At 36.6% G+C, this 20894-nt stretch overlaps 2 protein-coding genes across 4 annotated transcripts in view; both read left to right on the forward strand.

The window, feature by feature from the left end:
- LOC309497183 (E3 SUMO-protein ligase ZBED1-like) overlaps positions 1–1089 on the forward strand; it is a 164328-nt gene extending 163239 nt beyond the window's left edge. Inside the window, exon 3 of the mRNA XM_082167421.1 lies at positions 620–1089. The gene's annotated coding sequence lies outside the window, so the exon portion shown is untranslated. The remainder of the gene's footprint in view (positions 1–619) is intronic.
- The window catches only part of LOC309497156 (kinesin-like protein KIF21A), a 54151-nt gene that overhangs the window by 14212 nt on the left and 19045 nt on the right, over positions 1–20894 (forward strand). For 2 of the 3 annotated variants that reach the window (XM_082167373.1, XM_082167374.1), the window contains exons 2-18: positions 4102–4324; positions 8729–8914; positions 9266–9415; positions 10752–10883; positions 11088–11255; positions 12319–12434; positions 12526–12721; positions 12922–13111; positions 14761–14824; positions 14915–15118; positions 15941–15988; positions 17041–17116; positions 17224–17329; positions 18514–18702; positions 19671–19870; positions 19989–20096; positions 20200–20268. In XM_082167373.1, coding sequence (XP_082023499.1) covers positions 4102–4324; positions 8729–8914; positions 9266–9415; positions 10752–10883; positions 11088–11255; positions 12319–12434; positions 12526–12721; positions 12922–13111; positions 14761–14824; positions 14915–15118; positions 15941–15988; positions 17041–17116; positions 17224–17329; positions 18514–18702; positions 19671–19870; positions 19989–20096; positions 20200–20268 — 2425 coding nt within the window. The remainder of the gene's footprint in view (positions 1–4101; positions 4325–8728; positions 8915–9265; positions 9416–10751; positions 10884–11087; positions 11256–12318; positions 12435–12525; positions 12722–12921; positions 13112–14760; positions 14825–14914; positions 15119–15940; positions 15989–17040; positions 17117–17223; positions 17330–18513; positions 18703–19670; positions 19871–19988; positions 20097–20199; positions 20269–20894) is intronic. The other variant, XM_082167375.1, reaches the window with a different exon arrangement.

Here is a 20894-nt window from a genome sequence, read left to right on the forward strand (position 1 = left end):
TAAAGCAATGGTTGTGTAAAAAAAAAAAAAAGCTTATATGGAAGTGTTTTGATTATGTTTTATGCAAATTACAGTTACACTTTATTTCCACTTTAGACATTCTACTAACTTTGCAACTACATGTAACTCTTAGGGCCCTATCTTGCACCCAGCGCAATTGACTTTGTACAGCGACGCATGTATCATTCCTATTTTGCACCCGCGCACAGCGGACTTTTCCCTCCACAGAAGCACGTCGGTTAACTAAGAAATACACTTGTGCTCCCGGGGGCGGTTCAGCGCAAAGAGGAGGCGTGTTCCGGTGCAAACGTTCCCTGATGCTATTTTGCAGGTTTAGAAAACAATTCCGCCACTAACCGAAAAAAAATAGTTTAAAGTCAGTGGCGCATTGCGCATGTTATTCATATGCTTTTTTAAGGGCGCATGCTTGGCCATAATCAATGTAGCGTGTGCACAACGCGCATATTTGATTCTCTCATCTACACAGAAGCAGCAGTTTTCATTTTTGCAAATCATACATTATTACGATAGATAGATAGATAGATAGATAGATAGATAGATAGATAGATAGATAGATAGATAGATAGATAGATAGATAGATAGATAGATAGATAGATAGATAGATAGATAGATAGATAGATTATTATAAAAGCATACATCTAGCTTACACATTTACCCAAATTATCATACGCCTGTTTAACCGAAGTTAATTTGGGTGTGTTTCTCCATCCCCAATGTCACCTCTCTGTGTTTTACGGCCCTGACGAGAACGTCGGTCTCCTCGGCTGTGAACCGCTGCTGGCGCGCGTCTGGCAAATCCGCCGTTATGATAGGAATCTGCTATAGAACAAGCGCGCCTGCTCTTAAAGGAAATGTGAGATGTCGCTCTGATTGATTTATTTCACGTTACGCCCAAACCACACCTATGAATAATGAAGCTACTTCAGACCAACCCATTTTAGATTTGCGTCGGGCGCAAGAGTCATTTATCCCGCCAGTATAATAGCAACAGCGCCCAAGACCCTCCCACAAAGTTACTTGCGTTTCGCGCTTGATACTTGCGTTTCAGATCGTTAAAATAGGGCCCATAGAGTATTAGCAGAGTGTTAAGTTAGGTTTAGGGTTGGTAGAATAAGTTGACATGTACGTAAGAAATGAATGTAAATTAAGTAAATCTGTATTTCAATGTTAACTTTCTCAGATTAAGTTGTGTGTGTGTGTGTGATGTATTAGGGTTTACAACTTTACATAAAGGCCCTGTATACACCTGGTATTAAGATTTGGTCGATCGGATCACAAGTGGACGACGCTAAATACAGGTGTAAACGGGGTCTAAAACGTTATGAGCTTTCAACTACTTCCAGGGTGTACTCACACTAGGCACGGTTGCCATGAACCGGGCCCGAGTACGATTGTCCCCCCTCCCCACTCCCCCTCTGGCCTGCACTCACATAGGGTTTCAGAATTCGTGCCGGAGCACGCTTACGTCATTATGGTGCGACGGTTTCGGGATAAACAGGAAGAGCGGCGCTCTCACTGAACGCAATGGAGTCCATCGCTCTGTTTACTTTGTGGATAATTTTGAGTCGTTTGGTCCACGGTGGTCCACAGCCCTCTCACAACCTGTTGTTAAACAGATCTATCGCCTTTGTGGCACGAAAATTCACGGATTTTTCTAAATATATCTGAGTTTTTATGCGTTTTGTCCAGCTGTTCTTGTATGCTCTCATCTGCGCAAATTTCCAACAAGCATTGCACCTCTGCCGTAGACCAAAGCGACCCTTTCCCCGCCATGTTGGTTTTGGAGCGTCGCAAAACCGTGACGTCACGCGTCCTGTTCCGTGCTCCAGCACGGTTAGCGCTCACACTGCATGCGAACCGCGCCCGAGTCCAACTGAACCGTGCTCTGGCCCACCTCTTCCAAGCGGGCCAGGGCCGGCTAATCGAGCCGCGCCCGGGCACGGTTCGGAGCACTCACACTAGTCAAACGAACCGCGCTTTGGTGGTCAAACGCACAACGCACTCGGGCACGGTTCAAACTGGCTAGTGTGAGTACACCCCCAGAGGTAGTCGAAAACGCATTCGACCGGATTGCTTTCGTTGTGTAAACGCTCATGTGGTCGAAAGTGTTCGAACAGCCACAAAATATGTCACGCTTATATGTAAATTGCATGAGATTACTTCGTCCTTTAGATCGAAATATCTGAAAAAAGCCATACATTTGCATAGACTCTCCCCTCGAAGAATTCAGGACAGAAGTTGTTGAAAGTGGACAAAAGAGAGATTAAAACACTAGGTGTAAACGGGTATCTGTCTTCCTCGTCTACTTGTATACCAGGAGTAAACAGGGCCAAAGAATCTCCAGAGTTGGATTAACAGGCTTTCAAAGCCTGAACAATGAGCCACTGAACAGAACAATGTAAATCACAGCACTAAAGAGCTCTCAGCTTTACTGGAGAGTAACGCTTCCCTCAGACACTCATCCACTGAATGAAAACACTGCAAAGTACTTTGTCTTGTTTCCAGTCCAAATATCTACAAAAAAACTTCAATCAAGATGCATTTACTAGATGAGTAAAGTCCCATAAGATATTTTGTTTTGTTTTCTGGAGAAAAAAAAAAAAATTTAAGTGAGTTGTTGCTTAAAAAAAGCTAAATTATCTGCCAATCGGTTAAGCAAAAAAAAACAAAACAGAAACAGGATTATATTTGTATGTTTTTTTAAGTTTTTAGATTTTTTTTTCTTCAGAAAACAAGACAAAATATCTTATGGCATTTTACTACTATTTTTAGATAATTGGACTGGAAACAGGACAAAAATACTAAGTATGAAAAGCATTTTTTTGCAGTGAATATGCACCAATCTATTTTTATCCATTCAAAAATATGAAATAATAATTCAGTAGTACCGATAGGTGAGCCATAGTTGAATCTGTCGGCACAGATTTTCAAAATGAGGGACAGGCCACAAATCCATGAGTACAGTTTGCAAAACTGTGGGAACAGATTGCGAAAGCATGGGCATGGATTGTGAATTTTTGGGTACGGATTGAAAAACTGAAGGTACGGTTTACAAATCTCTGCATGGATTGGAAATTCGTGGGTTTGGTTTAGTAATCCATGGGCGTGATTTATTAAACAGAGGGAACAATTTAAGAACCTGTGAGTACGGGTTACAAACTGAGGGGACGAACTGCAAAACCCCACTAACTTGCCGGATCCGTTACACACCTACCCCTCCACCCTTGTCCGGGGACCTCGGAATTTTTTAAAAAGCAAGAAAAATCTGTTTTTACATGCTACAACCCCTTCAAAAGTGAATGTAATAAGGGCTAAAAAGTTAAAGGCAGAGCAGCAGGTTGTGTTAGAGGAAAGGTCTGAATAATGAAAACAGAAAACGCGAGTAAATGAATCCCAGGGTGTGACTGTTTACCTATCGTGTTGCCATAGCTTCCTCTCTTGCTCTCCACTAACAGAGAGAGTCTATGTTCATAAACCGACTTAGGAGTGTTTCCACTTTCCACGAATACAGTACTCTTGAAGACTTTTTCTAAAGCAATAGAGGCACAAATGTTTCACTTTAAAAAAAAAAAATATATAAATATATACACACTTTTTTTTGTACCTTTTTTTGACTCCATTCATCATAATTTTGACACAAATATCACAATAAATAAATAAATATTGAATATCTGATCAATAGCTTATAGTGTGTGTGTGTGTGTGTGTGTGTGTGTGTGTGTGTGTGTGTGTGTGTGTGTGTGTGTGTATGTATATATATATAAAAAAAACACACATACATAATATATATATATATATATATATATGTATATGTGTGTTTTTTTATATATATATATATTTTATATATATATATATATATATATATATGTATATATATTTTTATATATATATATATATGTATATATATTTATATATATATATATATATATATATATATATATATATATATATATATATATACATACACATACATACATACATACATACATACTTAAATATGTTATTAGAGATTATCTTTCAATATAAACTAATTTATTCTGATAAATGACTAAACTCAAACACTCTCTATCTTTCTTTCAGGATTCGTCCACAGTTGGCAAAGGAGAAGATAGAGGGATGTCACATCTGCACATTCGTGACCCCTGGGGAGCCCCAGGTCATCCTAGGAAAAGACAAGGCCTTTACGTTTGACTATGTTTTTGACATGGACTCGCAGCAGGAGAGCATCTACAGCAACTGCACTGAGAAACTCATCGAAGGCTGTTTTGAAGGATATAATGCCACTATCTTCGCCTATGGACAGGTAAGACTGTAAAATGACAAGAAACTGAATATTCCATTGATCTAGTGAAGTAAGTCAGTCCACACTGAAAATGCTAAGGTTTGCAGAAGTTTTTATTTTATTTTATTTTTTTATAATATATTAAATATTTATACACGCAACTTTCAAAATACACTTAGGATAGTTCATAACAATAGTGGCGTTCTCACCGGAGGAACCTTTTCATAGTTCCTGGAACTATTGGCGAAAGTATCCGGATTTTGGCGTGTTCGCACCGCAGGAACTAGGAACAATTTTAGTTCTAGGAACTCCTTTTGGAGGAACTAACTTAGCTCCTACTTCAGAGTAGGGTCTAAACCAGCACTATAGGAACTACCAGTGACGTTAGTGTTTGCTGATTGGCCGAACGCACGTGAAACCGAACTGGCACCCGCCATTTAAAAAAAAGCTGTATAAACACAGATTATAGCCTATATATTTACTCCACAAACTAACTCTACGAACATGGAAAACAGTGATAGATGAGCCTCTCAACCTTCATGCTGAGGAGGAAATCCAACGCGACTTTGAGGGGGCCAAGCCAAACATGATCATGTATTTCTGCTCAGCTAGCAACACTGGACATCAACCACACGGCATACGCTAATACCTTTTCATATACTGTCTACTTTCTATGCATAACAGTTCTGTCTAATAACGTATTAGACAGATCGTAAACTAATGAACACGGAGAATGCGAGCACTGTGAGCTCAGGCTCTGGCGTTGTCAGCACTTTCAAAATAAAGGTCTGCCACACCGTCAAAATAAAAGTCACAACAACAAGTGCGGTTTACGTCACTTCAGAGTTCCTACTGGCGGTGCGAATGCAACCAGGAAAACGTTCCTAAGGGAATCATTAGTTCTTTGGGAAACACCCTGGTGGCTAGATCCTAGAACTAAGTTCCTACCTGGTGCGAAAGCCGCTTATGTTACAATTTGGTGAATTGGTAGCTAATTTGTATGAATTCCTACAAATTCAAATGTTTTCGTACGATGTGCTTACAGTTAAGTTTAGAGGTTGGGTTTGGGGTGGTCCTCCATTCTTGCTTTTTTCACAAAAAAAAACGTTTTGCATCGTTCAAATTCGTATAAATTCGCCACCTCATAAAATATTCGTTTTCTCATGAGATTGTTACAGCTTTACAGCCAAGTGTGTTGAGGCAAAAATCAAACATGCTCTCCTAAAGTACTCTATCTTAAGTACCGTTGAGAAGTCCGATTCATTTTAGTGAATTGGCCCAGTTGAACTGTTTAATAGAACCTGTCCAAAAAACAACGGCTTGTTACGTATTCTTGTTTTGTAGGGGAACATTTAGACTTTTCCATTGGTTTTTGGATGATTACAAAAAGTATGCTCTGACCAACAAGCATTTATGGTTCTTACATGTTTTGTTCATCATGATAATCTTCACAAATGAATACTGTTTTTAAGTATTTTAAAGTGTAAATCAGTGGCCAGAGGTAAAAAGCTAAGTGTAGGCTATAAATGAACCACACCACACACTTCCGACAAACAACTCTTTATTTTAAAAAAAATTATAAAAAAACTGAAAGTTTAAGTTAGAATAGTTTGAAAGAGCATGATTGCATTGTAAGCACAAGGCTAGTTAGTAGATGAGATTACCTGTTCGTCGTGATAATGTCCACCGTAGTCCCATTTAGCCACTTGTTGGCAACTGACTTTTTAAAAGACAAGTAAAAGCTTTAAAAATCACAAGAGGGTATTATTGGTGTATTTTATGTTGTAGAAATAAAAGTGAAAATATGTTGATCTTGTGTTCACCACAGACATTATTTCATGCATTTAACAAAAAGCCCATAAAAAACAAAACAAAAAAAAACATTGATTTGGGACGGTGGAAATGCTAATTCATTTCTGGGTTTTGCCTTCAAAAAATTTCATCCCTGCAGTACTCTATTGAGACCCTCAGTTTATTTGTGCCAGACTGGAAAAATAGACCATTTGATAATTGTTCATTTAAAAACATGCACCCTCAAATAGTGTAGTTCACTATTTTTGTAATAGCTTGGTGCTAACTCAGTTTTTATTAGGCAACTACTTAAACGTATGCAAGTTTCAGCGCTAGAGGTTGTAGCTTGATGACACCGTGAATGAGCGTTGAGTCATGGGAGTTGTCGTCTTCAGGTCCGCAGCCGATGAAAAGCAATCTGACGGGACTCATGTTTATGGATGAGCTTATATATTAAAGTTTTATTAACGTTACTGTTGTATAAAGCTTACATAGGCTTATATGGCACAGTTGGCTGCTGCCGCTAGCTCTTTCGTTTCGTTACGTTTAACGTCCACCTCTTTCTTCCCTGAACTTGAACTTTGTTACAGTTACGTTTGATAATTACAATTTTCATTATTTTATTTCATTTTATTTCATTCTAATGAAACAGCTGCGAACGCTGAATTACCACTCATACAGGTGACTTTATTTTACGAATTAAAATTGTGGGGTAACTAAGCGCTCTTTTACTTGGCAAAAACAATCATACTAAAAATACATTTGTGTGTGTTGAAAGTTATGTTGACAAGTCAACAAATTATATAACATTTTTCTAGTGGTTTTTGGATATTTTGATCCAAAAATCTTACAAATTTTGCCTTTTAATTATGATGGCATTTTAACCACTATATATTTTCTTTTTTTTTTCTTTTCTTTTTTTTATGTCACATACATTTTTTTTTTTACATCATTGTTATAATGATTAAAAAAACTGATTAAAACAAATGCAGCAGTTGTGTAGCATGCTACTCATCAAGCAAAGCAAAAAAACATGCCTGAACCACAGACATGTTCTGACAAGAACACTGCTATCTTTTCTCTTTTTTCACACTAATAGATTACTAAAATGATCTAATTCCGTCAATACAAATGCATTTGTGAGTGCATTACATCTCAAGTTCTTACATTCAATCATGATAAGAATAAAAAAAAAAAAAAACTCTCCCTCATGAGAGTCCCTAACTCTTCGTCAGTCTTTCTTTGGCTTTGTTAATTCTCCCTCTGTCGTTCGAGGGTCTTGTCTTTCAGTGGGTGATGAGGCACAGGCCCTGTGTGTGTCATTCTTCTATGTGTCTATGGCAACAGAGACCCCAAACTTCTTTTGTCTGGGCTTTCTCCCTCTGTTGCCCCTGCTAAAAGAAAATGTCTCTGCTTTTACCACACATATCAACAGCACATGCAGGTTTTCCACAAGACCATGTTGTCCAACTTTTTTTTTTCCTGTGCCTTCTTTTTAAAGTGCCCCTATTATTGAAAGGTTCCTAAGACTAAGATTCCTAAGGCTCTCATACAATACACTTTAATATTTTCTTAATATACATTGCACATCACCTAATTTTTCAAAGTCTGAAAACGGTTCCTGAGAAGATTCAGTCTCTCTAAACCCCTCCTTTCCACAAACCTACTCTGCTCGGATTGGTCAGATGTCCCAGTCGGTTGTGGTTGGTCTACTCTGCTCTGATTGGTCAGATGGCCCAGTCTGTTGTGATTGGTCTACCGCTTACAGCGTGTGTAGGAAACAAAACGCCCATTACCATATCTGAATTACTGAAAACAGTTTTACAATCTGCCATTGGTTGGTTAAACAGATAGTCCCACCTCCAACGCATGCCATTGGTTGAGCCAATATTTCTATATTGGGCTGGATAAAATGTAACAATAACAATGTGATTTAAGCTTTAATTCCAGAAGAAGCTCTAGGCTAGCACTATTGGCAGATTTTGAAATATGACAGATGTAATGAATGATTTTCAACTCTCATTTGCATAAAATTGAACATGTCTCAACAGTTGATGCCCTAACTTGTTTCACTCTACTATTATTGTTTAAACCCATCGTAACTCTTTCCACTTTATTTATTTATTTTTGTTATGTTTATACAAACTGAGAAACAAGTCAAAATAATTTTTTGTGATTGATATATTTTAGTCAATATGTGTAAAAAAAAAAAAAAATACAAGCCTCACATTTTTCTGTTTAACCCCTCCGTAACTCTTGCCCCATTGACTTCCATTGTAACTGCATTACTGTAAAATAAATGTTGTATGTTTCGACAAACTGAGGAATTACTGAGTCAATTACTTTTGTAGTATATATATTTGTCAACTCTTGTAATTTAATTTTTTTTTTTTTATACAAGCTTTCTTGTTGATTTGTACAAACTGAGGGAAGTTTATTATTTTTTGGGGGGTAGTTGAAAGCATGTATATGGTAATTGCATGTATATCGCAGTTGATGCTCCATGGTTTTAGTTAAAAATGATCTGAAATATTCCTTAATGCATAAGGAGAAACTTCAAAATACACCAAAAGTTGATAATATCTTCTGTTTGATTGGTCTTGTGTTATCTAACCTCCTCATGAATCTTTTCAGACTGGTTCGGGAAAGACGTACACCATGGGCACGGGCTTTGACGTGAACATCGTGACTGATGAGGAGTTGGGAATTATACCACGGGCGGTCGGCCACCTCTTCAGGGGTATCGAGGAGCGCAGACAGGCCGCCACAGAACAAGGGCGACCCGTACCCGAGTTTAAGATCAACGCCCAGTTCTTAGAGGTGAATAACAACCTCCACTGTTCTCTTGTGGTCTAGTTTCATCTAAGCTCTGGAAAACAGCAATCTTACGACTGACAGACGTGTTATTTCTGGTGTTAATGGAAGTCAAGATGTTGAGTTATCTCTCCATATCAGCACTGAGGTTTAAAATTATACTCTGATAGGTGTAGCGGAGCTGCCATCATGTCGGCATGCAAAGGGTGGTGTTGACAGCGCACCACAAATAACACGCCTGTCGTACCATTGGCAGGCGTTAGAGATTTTAGCATGCATGTCTGAACTTGGCTAATTAATTACCTAACCACTCCTGCATGTTTATAGCTGTCTAAGGTTGAGTGTTTTGTTTCATAGTTGTACAATGAGGAGGTGCTGGACCTGTTTGATTCAACTCGAGATGCCGAGGCCCGCAAGCAGAAATCCCACATTAAGATCCATGAAGATGCCAATGGAGGAATTTACACAGTGGGAGTCACAACACGAACCGTTAGCTCAGAAGCAGAGGTTGGCTTTCTACTAGGGTTTGCAGACATGTCTTGAGACTTTCTGCACTTGCTCAAATTGATTTTAAAAGCTCACAAGTTTTTCCCTTCAAAATAAACTGCTGTCTTTATTTATTATCATTATGTTGGCTTGACAAATGATCTTCTATTTAAGCTTCTTCTTCTTAGACTAAATTTAAATAGTATCTCCTCCTAGTGCTTTAAAGCTACAACCACCAAACTCAGGTCAGATCTTCAGACTGTATGAGGACATTTGGGTTGCTATATGTTTTCTAACTGATACGACTTGCGATTTTAAACTGACCTTATACTGACCATCAAAACTACGGAAAAGTCCCATAGACTTTCATTGAGGGGGTCAAAACTTTCATACAATAACCCTAATTGAGTATTTAAGCTTCATCCACCAAGTATCTATTACTAGCAACGTCTAAAAAACTAGCTTTGACCATAGACTTGCTAGCATTGTGCTAAATCATGTTAGCAACATGCTAATTCTTGCTTGGAACATGTTAAAACATGCTAGCAATGTGTTAAGACATGCTAGCATTTATTTACATGTTAGTGTTTTGGTAAGACAAGCTAGTAACATGATAATTCATGCTAGCAATGTATTAAAACATGTTAGCAAAATATAAAATAATGCTAGACACGTATTAAGACATGCAAACAACATAATAAATCATGTTAGGAAGCTTATAAAACTTTCAGACAAGGCTTTGTCAAGCCAGCATAAAGGTTTGTCCCAATGAACTTTACTTTCTAGTTATACTTTTTATGCATTTTTATTTTGTATCTTTATTTATATGTTCATTTTAAAACAAATTTAAAAGTTTTTTTTTTTTCAGATTTGTAAATAAAATTAAATGTCTGTTTATTAGTAGTATTTTTTTATACAAAACCATCTTTAGTTTTGTTTTAATAGTCAATTTATTTTTATTTACATTTTATAAAAATACAACTTTTTTATTTTGAAATTAAGTTTTTTTTAAAAATCTGTTTTTTTAATAAAACAAAAATACATTGTTTTCAAGTTAGTCTTTTTGGAGAAAAAAAAACTATTAGAAATCTATGATCATATTTTTTTTTAATTAATATAAAATAAAGCTTGTCTTTTTTTAATTACAATATGAAAACAGTTATATTATTTATATAGTAGTATAGTCAATTATATTATTATTTCTATAAAAATAAAAATACATTTTTATTTTAAAAAGTTGATCAGGTATTTTAAATGTATTGGTTCATCAATGAATGTTATGCTACATTGTTTCTGCATTATCAATCGCACTCACAATAGCTGAGTTATCTCAGTGTCGATTACCTGTCTCTTTCAGATGCTGCAGTGTCTCAAATTGGGCGCTCTGTCCCGCACCACCGCCAGCACTCAGATGAATGTCCAGAGCTCACGCTCCCATGCCATCTTCACCATCCACCTGTGCCAAGTTCGCGTCTGTGCCTCAGACAATGTAGGTTGTCAAATCTCCCACTGCTGGAAAACTTTCTCTCAGCTGTTTTCAGTGAGAAACAGTGTTTCTTGTGCTATTCAGATATTTCACTTAGTCATATTCATTTCAATGATGCAAACCTAGTTTAACTCTGTTAAAAGCTATAATAATATACTCAAACTGTACAGTACATCATTCCGTTTTTCATTTATGTCGCTTTTCCAGGACGCAGAGAGCGATAACAGACTGGTGAATGGCTCCACAGAGATGAATGAGTTTGAGACGCTAACGGCTAAGTTTCACTTTGTGGATTTAGCCGGCTCTGAGCGACTGAAGAGAACAGGGGCCACAGGGGACCGGGCCAAAGAGGGCATCTCTATCAACTGTGGACTGGTAAGAACAGAAGTTAAAGTGGCATAAACAATAAAATACTCACAGTTTCTCAAAGTATTGCTACAATACCTAAACAATATGCGTGTTAACATGATTTCAGTATGATAAAATCGCTTAATAACCTTTGTGTTTTGCTACAAAACAATATTAAAGGATCAAATTAAGTAATATTTGGGTATTGAATAATTATAAAGTATAATTATTTAAGCATGTTTACAGGATCTCTGGGAACTGAACTGGTATACAGTATTAGTAAAATGAAGAGAGCTAGAATGTGGCAATAAAGACACGTGGGAAGCTTGATATTCCACATTACATCCATTCAAATCCCCCTGCTGCTAGTACGACTGCCACCTGGTGGCTTTCAGAGAACAAACATGCCATTAAAAGAATGATTTATGAAAAGAAATCATCTTATTTACTTACCCTGCTGTTGTATGAAACCTGAAGTAGGGCTGCATGAATTGAGGCATGAATCGAATTGTGATTTTTCTGATTAAAAATGTGATTGTGATATAATATTATAAAATGTTTATTATAATAATAATCATAAAAACATAAAAATATTACTTTCATTATATTTTACCGTAAAATTAATGAGCATTTAAGAAAAATATTATAATAATGTCTTCACTTCTTCATTTTTAAATGTTAAATCATCCTCAACCATCAACTTTTATTTTGAAGTGCCTTTGCGATTTAATAATCGGACTAAGCCTTATCGCTTATATTTCACACAAATGTATTAGAATCTTCATGCAGGTCTTGCCGAAAGTTTATCAAGCTCCTATTCTATGAATCAGAATTTATAGTGTATTTTTGAAACATTTATGTTTTCTGGAGCTTGATGTGTCATGTGCCATTGAAAAGAAAGAGCCATGTAGCAATTGTACTTTTGTGTTTCCATAAAACAAAATAATAACAGCATGCAGGTTTGAAACAATATGATCGCGAGTAAAATTACTATATTTATTTCTGAATGAACGATTCTTTTAATGTGAGTCATTTGGCTGGTATCGCCTCTGATAACTAATAATTTTGGCTTTGTTTTGTGGTGGTGAAGTTAGCTCTGGGCAATGTGATCAGCGCTCTGGGTGACAGGAGCAAACGCTCCACACATGTGCCTTACCGAGACTCCAAACTCACTCGCCTGCTTCAAGATTCCCTGGGAGGAAACAGGTAAAAACAATTTTTTTGACATTTTATTAAGCCCTAGTCCAGGTATTTCTGCAGTTTTATTCATATGTTGCTTCTCCCTTGTGACCTCCAGTCAGACGACGATGATCGCCTGCATCAGCCCGTCAGACAGAGACTTCATGGAGACCCTGAACACGCTGAAATATGCCAACCGCGCTCGCAACATCAAGAACAAAGTGATGGTGAACCAGGACCGGGCCAGTCAACAGATCAGCGCTCTGAGAACAGAGATCGCCCGCCTGCAGATCGAGCTCATGGAGTACAAGACGGTTTGTAGTCCAGATTTATTTCAAGTTTGTATCAGAATTTCACTATAATATGTTATGTGAATATTATATTATATTATATTGGAACTTAGTGTTCCTAATTTAAATGAGTAGAATTATTATTTTTAATAATTTTAATTAAACTACGTATTACAAATTTTAAATAACAATAACATGTTAAATTGTATGTATTTTTGAAACAGGGCAAGCGTATGGTTGGCGAGGATGGACTGGAAAGCATCAATGACATGGTGCATGAGAACTCCATGCTGCAGACAGAAAACAATAACCTGCGTGTACGAGTGAAGGCAATGCAGGAAACCATCGACGCCCAGAGAGCCAGACTCACTCAGCTACTGAGCGACCAGGCCAACCAGACCCTCGCCAGAGCAGGTACTCGCAGGCCCCGTTTACACCTGCTATTAAGATGCGTTTTGGTCGATCGGATCACATGTAGATGAGGGAGACACAAACCCGTTTACACCTGGCGTTTTAATCCACTTTTGTCCACTTTCAACCACTTCTGTCATGATTTCTTCGAGGGGAGGGTCTATGGCCGGGTAAATGTTTTTTCAGACCTTTCAATCTAATGGATGAAATAAGCTCTCGCAATTTACATGTGAACGCGGTCAGAGGAAAAAACACGGAGAGCATTCTTTCGTTTCTGCACTGATAGCCGCAAGACCACACTGAACGCTGTTAGAAATCAGGAATGGTGAGAGAACATTGTGCTTGGTATGTTTTTCATCCTCAAACCAAACTGGGATCTTCAGCCGACCAAGTTTAAATCCCATCTGGCTAGCGCGCTTCCTGTAATGTTTACACATCAGGTCAGTAGGAGGAGAGTAGTTGGTCTTTTGTGGCTGTTTGAACACATTCGACCACATGAGCGTTTACCATTATGAAAGCAATCAAAATGTGTTTTCTACTACCTCTTGAAGTGGTCGAAAGTGGACAAGCTCAAAACGTTTTAGACCCCGTTTACACCTGTATTTAGCGCCGTCCACTTGTGATACGATCAACTAAAATGCATCTTAATACCAGGTGTAAACAGGGCCACAAAGACATAAATTAAATATCAGATCTTTTAGATAATCTAGTAATAATAATTCTTAGCATTAATAATACATAGAAAGAGAAATGTAGCTCATTTCATACACATTAAATGCCCCCTCAACGTAGTATGAAACACTTTACAATCTCGTTTGTTAACATTACTTAACTAACATGAACTAACAATGTTTGTAATGGATTTATTAACCTTTCTTAATGTTAGTTAATTCAACTTAATGTTATAGTTCACACTGCATTAACTAATGTTAACAGATACAGTACATCTTTTGGTCTTAAAAATAGTATTAGTAAATAAATAGTAAAGTATTGCTCATTGTTAGTTCATGTTAACTAATGTAGTTAACTAATGTTTCATTTGAAACCTTCAATTATTACCAGTGTAACATTATTTGGACTCTTTCTGGAGCATGGTGGGAAGTTAATAATATTGCTTTTTTTCACAATACTGACTACATTTGTCATGTTCAACCACTGCAGTGGTATCCAAATTGTTTTAAGAAAAATTATTTAATGTATATTTTTAATATTGAGAAATATAATCAATAACTATAATTCAGCAGGTAGTTACAGACAGCAGCTGTTACCCATTATGTTGTTTAATTTTGTTTAAATACAATAAATTATTCTGTTTGTTTAATGTTTACCACCAGAAAATGACAAATACATATAATTTGGATTTAATTGTAATCAGACTCATTTTGGAATCAGGGTTGTAAACCGGGTTGGTATCAGGGTTGAATACTCAAAAAACTAAAACTTCATGTAATATTTAGTTTGATATTCTGAAGTGGACAACTTTTATTATGGAGATTAAGCACTTCCTTTTACTGACCTTTTTTTTGTGTGAAAAAGAAAAAAAATGTGATTCATCTACACAATGTTGATTATTTCCCTGTGCTGGTTTTACATAACCAACAAAAATTTCATTACTTGGCTAAAACAATTTAATTACCCAAACTTTTTTGCAGGTGAAGGAAGTGAAGAGATCGGAAACATGATCCACAATTACATCAAAGAGATTGAGGAGCTCAGGTAATGTACATGCAAACACAGTACGCCCATATCTTAGAAGTTCTTAAACATCTCTGTATGTGTAATGTTTGTGTGTTGTGTGGTCTTCAGGGCAAAGCTATTGGAGAGTGAAGCTGTGAATGAAAACCTGCGGAAGAACCTGTCCCGCGCCTCCACCCGCACCTCATTTTATGCCGGCCCGACTTCCATTACCGCCGGCCACCTTGCACCTGAAAAAGATGCTGCAGACATCATTGAAATCGCAAAGAAAGACCTACAGAAACTGAAGAAAAAGGAGAAGAAGAAAAAGAAGAGGTAAGCTACTGACATTGATGCTTATCCGTGTAGTTGAGGAACATGAAACTCGGATTTCCTTTTTCTCCTTTGACAAAGGAGGGTGTGTCAGGGATTGTTCTGGTCTGCTGTATGCCTCAAAAATATGGTGTACAATTTCTATGCTTCCTCACGGGCATCTTCATTGTTGATGAGTTGCTCCCAATAGGAAACGTTTGAAAAATCCTCTCATTTTTGTCATTTCTATTGCTTTGGTAACAACAGCTGCTTTGATTGGTGGATCTCATTATAGAATTGTGGGTAATGTAGTACTTCACCAGTAATTCTGCATTCTGAGTGCCGCGCTGAAGAAGTATTTTTGTAGGCCAACACGGAAGTTAGGATCACCCTGGATCCCTTGACAAAAATCCAGGAGGATTTTTCTTTTGGCCTTTGGATTATTGCAGAAAATAAGATCTGTGACCAACAAAAGTTTTGTCATGATAATTTTCACAAATTAATACAGCTTGAATTTGAAGCCAGAAGAAAAAAAGCTAAAAGCGGGCTATAAACCATGCTCTGTCACTTTCACTAAGCTTCCTTCAGCCAACCATTTCTGTCTTTATTAAAAAAAATATATATATTTCCCTGGAAGTTTAAATTAGAATAGAACCCATTATGTCATGCCTGCTGCACTCTATACTGGGGAGGTTTTTTACATCAGATCATTTTATTCAAAAAACTAAAGAAAAAGCTTCAAAGTATATGAATTTGGAAGTATTCCTGTTCCTCACGTGTTCTTCTCTGCATCATCTTTGGCACTGTGGTTCCTCTTACTCTCACCTCACCCCTTCACTCTTGAAGACTTCAGCAGATGGATGAAGGTGCTCATGAAGATCTTGAGAACGCCAGGTTGGAGAATGTCATTAAATGCTGTTGTTCCACTAACCTTAGTCACCGCACCCTGGAAAACTTGACCCATTGCTCTTCCCTCTTCTTTTCTCTAATATAACATGATAAACGTCAATGGTTTAAAGGTTTATAATCAGTTTCAAAACCTAGTGAGCTGCCTTGCTGTCTGTTGTCTACATAGTCAGCTACCTTAGTTGAAAGAGAGCCCCATAAGTAAACGACCTTAAACATGCAGCAACTCCAAATAGCACTCCTCGAGAGTTTGGTGTTAGCGTGTTGCTAAGCTAACAGTGTGTTACTTAAAAAACAACAATGGTAAGTACAAAAATAGAATAGAATAGTCCATTTGTAATCAGATTGAGCTATTCTTATTGATTCTTGTCAACTTTGAGTGACAGAAGTATTGTAGTAGATATTTTCTCAGATTAACATTAGCATGTTGCTAGGCTAATGGATGAAGCATAAAATGACATAGCACACACAAATAGATGTCTTGTCTGAAAAGAAATGACAGTGTGGGATCTGGAATTGCCTTATCCTTGAAGTGATGCATTGCTGCCTTAAATTTTGGGTATAAATGTGGTATCTTTGAAGTATAGTTATGCAGCATAGTTGTGCTACCTACTCTGTCTATGTTGCCTTAAAATGCTGTCTAGGTATGTAGCTCACTAAGGTTTGGAACAAAGCTCTTTAATTCTGTTGGGTTTTATTCTAGAGCCCTTTAAGATGTGTAGTCAACTCATATTCATGTTTGATCAAAATGTGATGTCGCTTCAGAGTTTAACAGTAGCCAATAATAAAGCGCAAAGTATGATTCACTAACACTGACTGATTTAATCAGTTATTAACAGATCTTGGAATCTACTGATTTAAAGACCCCATGAAATCGAAGTTTTGGCTATGCTCACCTTCAATAGGATACAGTACATTAACACTGCAAAGTAAATGTGATTGTCAACAAATCCATGAGGTCTTTAAGTAGATGGTGGCACTAAGGGGGTTTGCCTTTTATTAAGTTTGACATTTCATGATATTTTTCTGATGTCATACAGTGTCATAAAGGAGGAGGGGCCAGATAACGAGCAGGATAAAGAGGCCTCCGAGAGAGCCAATGAAGAGCCAGAAATGGTAAGTTAAACTCTCCCTTGTGTGTTCAAAAGATATGCTGATTTAAATTTGTCCCTGGGATTCTTCAAGGCAAAACATTGTTTCTAATAATCCCAATACTTCTGTAGGATGTGAGTGATCATGATGAAGGTGAGGAAGCCGAGGGTGAGGAAGAGGAGGATGAGATGGAAGTGGATAGCTCTGATGAGTCTGACTCTGAGCTGGAGGAAAAAGGTAAAATTCCTGCTTTCAATTTGTATTGGTCGGGTCAAAAAAAAAAAAAAAAAAAGTAAGTTATGGAAGCTTGTTTATGCCAAAAAAAAAAAAAAATTACGTTTTTTTTCTTTTTTTTTTCACAATTCCAATTTTTTTTCACACTACTGCGAGTTTAAATATTGCTATACTGAGTTAGTTTTTTTGCCGATTGCAAGTTTAAATCTCGCAATTTTGACTTATTTTATCACAATTGTGACTTTATTTCTCTGAACTGTGAGTTTATATCTTGCAATTTTGAGAAAAAGTCATAAATGTGAGATAAAAAAATCCCAATTATCTTTTAAATTGCTTTATTCCGTGGCAAAAACAAGGTTCCATAATAAGTCTTGCAGAAAATTGCACAAAAAAAAAAAAAAAAAAAATTCTGAATTAAGCACTCCTAATCTAAGAATAAAAATAATATAATGGACACCCTAGTGGAAAAAACTATACTTTAATGTATTTAAAATACATTTATTTAAAAATCGATTAACATATTCACTGACAAATATTGACACTACTTCCTGATTATTATTCAACTTTATTTGGAGTACTTCTTTATTGCACAATACACATTTAATATTAAGTGTGTGATATACAATTTGTTTAATATCACTATTAGTAAGGAGGATAGTATGATCTCTGTATAATAATATCAGTCTTTAAATAAAAGATATTTAAAGTGTACTTAAAGTATGCTTGCAATAATTCCACTTTAGCACAATCAAATATACTTATTTGTATCTTTAGTTGAACCTCAGCACTATTTCTGGATAACTAAAGTGCATTAAGTACAAAATTAGTTGTTCCAGTTTAGCTGACTTTAAGTATATCAGTTTAGTATACCAAAAGTACAATTGCAGGGTATTTAAATTAAGTACATAAATATATAAATGTATTTGTAGTATACTTAGCATAAAATAAATGCATTTCAAATACATTTTGGTATATTTATTTTCACTAGGACATAATACACAGTATATTTAAAGCTATTATAATATGTTCTGTCGGTCTAGATTGCTATACACATTATGAAATATATTTATTAAACTATTCATTTTAAACATAATTTTTAAATTGGATTTTAATTATTTTATTTTATCAACTCTTGTTCTTGTTGAATAAAAAACAACCTCCATTCTGTGTATTTTGTGTGTTGACAGAGGACTTCCAGGCAGATCTGGCCAACATCACATGTGAGATCGCCATCAAGCAGCGGCTGATCGATGAACTGGAGAACAGTCAGAGACGTCTGCACACACTAAAACAACAGTATGAGCAGAAACTCATGATGCTGCAGAGCAAAATCAGGGACACACAGCTGGAGAGAGACCGCGTACTGCATAACATGGGTACAACACACACTCATACACACATACGCAAGCATAACTAAGTCATTTATACTAATCTGAGAGTAATGAGCACTTCAAAAATATGACTACCTGTCAAAAGTTTGGAATCAATTCGGTTTTTAAGTTTTGAAATAGGCCTCTTGTGCTCACCAAGGTTACATTTATTTGATAAAAAATACAGTAAAAACAGTAATATTATGAAATATTACTATTTAAAATAACAGTTTATCCTGCTTAGTATTTTGTGGAAATCATGCTACTTTTTTTCAGAATTCTTTGACTAATAGTAAGTTCAAAAGAACAGTATTTATTTGAAACCTTTTACATGATAAATGTCTTTACTGTCAGTTTTGTTCAATTTAATGCATCCTCGCTGAATAAAAGTATTATTTTTTTGTATCTTATTTACCCCAAACTTTTTAGTAATGTAAAAATGTAAAGCAGACTGAAAAATGGTTTTCAACTTAGACAACTATAAGAAATTATTGAGCACCAAATCCGCATATCTGAATGTTTTCTGAAGGATCATTTGACACTGAAGACACTGTCATCACAGAATAGATTTGAATACGTTACGAAAGAAAATGTTATTTAAAATTGTAATAAAATATTTCACTGTATTACTGGTTTTACTGCATTTTTTCATCAAATAAATGCAACCTTGCATAAGAGATTTTAAAAGATAAATAAATAATTTATTCCCAATTTTTGACTGGTATAGTGTAAATGAAATTATGCACCTGCAACCTCGGTCTTTCAGTTTATCTCTACTGCCCTCTTCTGGTTTGTTTTGGAAACAGCTTGAATGAAAATGCAAATGCACAAATAATAATAATTATAAAAATGTATAGACCTTTTTCACACTGCACTCTTAAAGCAAACTGTTAGCACAGCGTAGGTGGCACTGCAGCGAAACTGTAGAAGCGTAACGTTTCTGTTGAAAGTTGAGATTTCACATTTCTATGCAGGCTCAGTGGAGACATGTACGGAGGAGAAAGCAAAGAAGATTAAATCAGAATACGAGAAGAAGCTGAACTCCATGAACAAGGAGTTGCAGAAACTGCAGTCGGCACAGAAGGAGCACGCACGCCTGCTGAAGAACCAGTCACAGTACGAGAAACAGCTAAGGAAACTACAGCAGGAAGTGACTGAGATGAAGAAAACCAAGGTACATTTGTGTATTTTTACTATTGCTCACACTAAAGGGTTGTTCAAGCTGACCCGGGCAACCATCACTGTACTGTAGTGTCTAATCGTTGTTATCATGGTGACTCTGTTGCGCTCAGGTTGGTCTGATGAAACAGATGAAGGAGCAACAGGAGAGGAACAGAGTCTCAGAGACCCGCCGCAACCGAGAGATCGCCACGCTTAAGAAAGACCAGCGCAAACAGGAGGTGACACACTGTACCCTGAACAGCCCCAGAGAATTATGGGATATTCTCAGATACAATCCCTGCTCATTCTCTCCTTTTGTTTTCTCTTTCTTGTCTCGTTTAGCACCAACTGAGGCAGCTTGAGGCTCAAAAGAGACAGCAGGAGCTTGTTCTACGCAGGAGGACAGAGGAGGTGACAGAACCTGGATTATTTGGGAATTACAATTTTTTGTTACAAAAGCGCTGGTTTGATGGCTGTAGCTGGTTGAAGGGATTTTATGGAAGTAGAATAATGTCAAATGTTTTTGAAATAAAAAGCCTGTTGAATTGCACTACTTGAAAAAAAATAGGCATTGCATTAACCATGCTTGCATTTTAATGCATTGTATTTTTAGTGCTTACATTTTTATGGGCTGAAATTCAACATGGTTGAATATTTAAGCTGTGAATATTTCAATTAAAAACATTTCAAACACCTTTTCATTATTAAAAATTCAATAATCCATATTCACCTTTCATATTTCACTTCCAAAATATCCAAACTGTTTAAAAATACAACCAATAATATTCAACAGGCAATTTTCGGTCCATTTTATTTCGCTTAGCAAATTCGCTTCCACAAATTCAGTGGTTCAAATTCGACAGTAAATTCAACGTGGACGTCCAGGAACTGCAGGAAAAGCAGTAGATTGCCGAGCATACTCTCCATCTGCTGTTAGTCGACCTCACCATCAGATGGTGCAAAAGCGCGTGTTGAAGACCAGCAACAGTTAGAACAAGTCATTCATTCATAAAACTCATTTACAGCAATGCAAGTGT

The sequence above is a fragment of the Leuciscus leuciscus genome, assembly GCF_965113295.1.
Source record: "Leuciscus leuciscus genome assembly, chromosome: 4".
Lineage (NCBI taxonomy): Eukaryota > Metazoa > Chordata > Actinopteri > Cypriniformes > Leuciscidae > Leuciscus > Leuciscus leuciscus.